The 3,679-nt window shown below is 37.1% G+C and overlaps 1 protein-coding gene across 1 annotated transcript; it reads left to right on the top strand.

Annotated features, from left to right (window-relative positions):
- The first annotated feature begins 203 nt into the window (after positions 1-203).
- LOC136847997 (pre-mRNA-splicing factor 38B-like) lies at positions 204-545 on the top strand. Its single transcript, XM_067120008.1, has one exon. The coding sequence runs from the start codon at positions 204-206 to the stop codon at positions 543-545; it is 342 nt and encodes a 113-aa protein (XP_066976109.1).
- Positions 546-3,679: the final 3,134 nt, after the last annotated feature.

Genomic DNA, 3,679 nt, shown 5'->3' with positions numbered 1-3,679 from the left:
GCAGACGGTGAACCAGATTACGAGGATATTAAGAGGGTGAATGAAGGAGTCAAAATGGTGCAGGATGACAGGAGACAAGGAAAAAGGAAGAAACGTAGAGATGAAAAGGAGAAACGTAAAAAGGCGGACAGGAAGAGACGAAAAGGTGCAGGATGACAGGAGACAAGGATGAAGGATGAGAGGAAGAAATGAAAAGGTGCAGGATGACAGGAGACAAAGAAGGAGGAGGAGAGGCAGATATGAAAAGGTGCAAGGGAGACAGGAGACAAGGAAGAAGGAAGAGAGGAAGAAACGAAAAGGTGCAGGATAGGAAACAAAGAAGGCGGAGGAGAGGCAGATATGAAAAGGTGCAAGGGGGACAGGAAGCAAGGAAGAAGGAAGAGAGGCAGGGACAAATAGGTGTAAGGGGGACAGGAAGCAAGGAAGAAGGAAGAGAGGTAGAACCGAGAAGGTGCAAGGGAAACAGGAAGCAAGGAAGAAGGAAGAGAAGTAGAACCAAAAAGGTGCAAGGGAAACAGGAAGCAAGGAAGAAGGAAGAGAGGTAGGACCGAAAAGGTGCAAGGGAAACAGGAAGCCAGGAAGAAGGAAGAGTAGAATAAAAAAAAGGTGCAAGGGAAACAGGAAGCAAGGAAGAAGGAAGAGAGATAGGGACGATTAGGTACAAAAGGGCGAGACGAAGAGAGAAAAGGCACGGACGTGGATATATTACTTGAAAGGATTGGAGTGGGAAGGTTAGGGGGCGTGGGTGGGAGTAAAGAGGAATGAATAATGAGGAAAGTGGAAGAATAAGAAAGACAGTGGAAGTGTCGAAGTCACGAAGAGGAAGAGAGGAGAGGGCACGAAACTTTGATGCTATCTAATATTTCCAATTTATTTTGTTTTATATGAAGTTTTACCTTTTTAACTCCTGCTCCCCCTATTTTCAATTTAATAGATAAATATTCATTTGAAAATATCAATTCATAATGGCAGATGTTTACCCACAATCTACACATTTAATTCACAATAGCAGATGTTTACCCATAACCTGCATATTTAATTCACAATAGCAGATATTTACCCATAACCTACACATTTAATTCACAATAGCAGATGTTTACCCATAACCTGCATATTTAATTCACAAAAGCAGATGTTTACCCATAACCCGCATATTTAATTCACAATGGCAGATGTTTACCCATAACCTGCATATTTAATTCACAATGGCAGATGTTTACCCATAACATACACATTTAATTCACAATGGCAGATGTTTAGCCATGACCAACACATTTATAAACAAAGTATTTTATTGTAAAAATTTTGATTTCTACTGGAATCTTAATAACGAACTAATTCCAGGAATAAAGAAATTTAAGGCACCCCAGCACAGACTAAACTGGAAACAATTCATTTACTTTATTATGACTGCTATGAAAGATATTCAGGCCATTAATTTATGGAATATTCTATTGCTCGTCAAAATTAGAAAATGTCAATATTACGTTGTAACATGTTTTTTTTTACATCTACAAGGGTAAAAGATCTTTACATGAAGTGTTATATGTAAAAGGTCAAAGGTCAAACGACTTACGACACATTTCCTAAAGTGAAAATACTTATTCATTCAGTTAGTTGCAATTATTTGTTTACTTGCTTGGACTGGAATTTACTAAAAAAAACTTTGGATTTCTGATTGTCTGGTCCAAGCAATATTTCCAAATGATGCGTAGGTAAATTTAATAAATGTCAATTATGGAATCTAATTATCTAAAGCTCCTCCACATTTAACTTGTTCAGGTTTATTACACAGAAGCAAAATTTATTCCAGATGTTTATTCTAATAAAATTCAACACAACCTTTGCTCGTTTTCCTAAAACATATTTTCCTTCTTACGCGTCTGAATAAAAAGATAAATTTTGTTTCGCATTTGTGAGTGCAGTTTTTCAAAACATAAAAAAAAAAAATGAAAATTAGCCTCACATCGACAGACAGTACATTAACAATAAGAAAAAGAGAAAAATTAGCCTCACATCGACAGGCAGTACATTATCTTAATGGAACTGTTCAATTTTTGATAACCTGAGTCAAAGTTTAGCGCAGTAGAAAAGTGTACACGCAACAAGAAACAAAAACGAGTGAACAGAACATGGTGGAATTGAGAGTCACGAATTAGTGAAAGTTTTACTTACACCTTTTATTTCGCGAATTTAAAATCAGAGAAACTTTTCTTTATACTTCCCGAACTTTTAATGAAGCAAAATATATATCCGCTTCTGACTTCGACGAAACTGTTGAATTTTGGTTTAGATAAAACCATCATCCACTAAGACAAGTAACAGTGCGCCGAAGTTCCTTCGGCGCAATCTAGTTTTCTGTAGAGCATATAATCAAGGCTACCGAATATAGATCTATCTTTCTGTGGTCTCGGTATAATGCTCTATGAGCCGCTGCCTATGAAAGTTTAACCACGACCCGGTGGTGGCATGTCCTATATCGTTGCCAGAAGCACGATTATGGCTAATTTTAACCTTAAATTAAATAAACGCTACTTAGCCTAGAGGGCTGCAATCTGGTGTGTTTGATGACTGGAGGGTGGATAATCAACATACCAATTTGCAGCCCTCTAGCCTCAGTAGTTTTTAAGATCTGAGGACGGACAGAAAAAGTGCCGACAGAAAAAAGTGTCGACAGAAAAAGTGCGGACAGAAAAAAGTGCGGACGCACAGATAAAGCCGGCACAATAGTTTCCTTTTACAGGAAACTAAAAGAGAAGGAAGAATGACAGCAAAAGTTGGCTCTTGGGCAGAAAAAGATCTTCATGAATTATGACCGAGTTGTTCAGAATTATGCAGCCAGATGAGAATACGATATGAGGAGAGAGGGAGAGGGAGAGGGAGAGGATCGTTTTGAACTGTTTCATGAAAGAAGTGGAAATGATACTTAAGCTTTCGCGAGCAATGTTGCAAAATCTTTACTCTTTGTTGAAGATTCAATTGCAAGGGAGGATGTATATATGTGTATGTATGTATGTATGTATATATATATATATATATAATATATACATATATATATATATATATATATATATATATATATATACACTCACGCACACGCACATATAAATATATATACAGTATATGTGTCTGTGTGTGTGTGTGTATGTGTAAATATGCAAGAAAATTTTCAATTGTTTTTCCTCCCTTCAATTCGACAAAACACGACTTCATTCGGTAACTCATTGTTCGTTTTTTCATCTGCAATCACAGCACAAAGATTCTATGACGCAAAAATAACTACACAAAAAAACGAATTCTTCTTTAATGAATAGAAATCTTCTGGTGAACGAGGAATCCCCCTATGAGAACTGTTACAGATCTAGTTGCTCGTGATGAAGTTTTGATCGATTTTCTGAACAATTAGCAAATCTGATGATGTTTGGGCATTCTACTATCATTGACGAATCACTGGCGATATTGAGATCTGGAATCTATAGACTCCTTCTAGAGAAAAAATGTAGGCATTATAACTTTCACTTCAATCCAAAAGCAGGTTTGAGGTTTATTACCAAAGGTTATGATAATGTCTGCTCCCCATCTTCAAAACGAACTTTAACCTGGAGAGACAGGACTTGATTGGAATAGAACGCCCTTGGTTCCTTATTTGCATTTTATGCGGCCGCTGAGACACAAGGAC

This window comes from Macrobrachium rosenbergii, chromosome 18 (assembly GCF_040412425.1).
Source record: "Macrobrachium rosenbergii isolate ZJJX-2024 chromosome 18, ASM4041242v1, whole genome shotgun sequence".
Classification (NCBI taxonomy): domain Eukaryota; kingdom Metazoa; phylum Arthropoda; class Malacostraca; order Decapoda; family Palaemonidae; genus Macrobrachium; species Macrobrachium rosenbergii.
This window is presented reverse-complemented; position numbering and strand designations above follow the sequence as displayed.

Bases quoted from the DNA above. Each gene is read 5' to 3' on its own strand.
- LOC136847997 (XM_067120008.1), top strand. From the start codon at position 204: ATGACAGGAGACAAAGAAGGAGGAGGAGAGGCAGATATGAAAAGGTGC.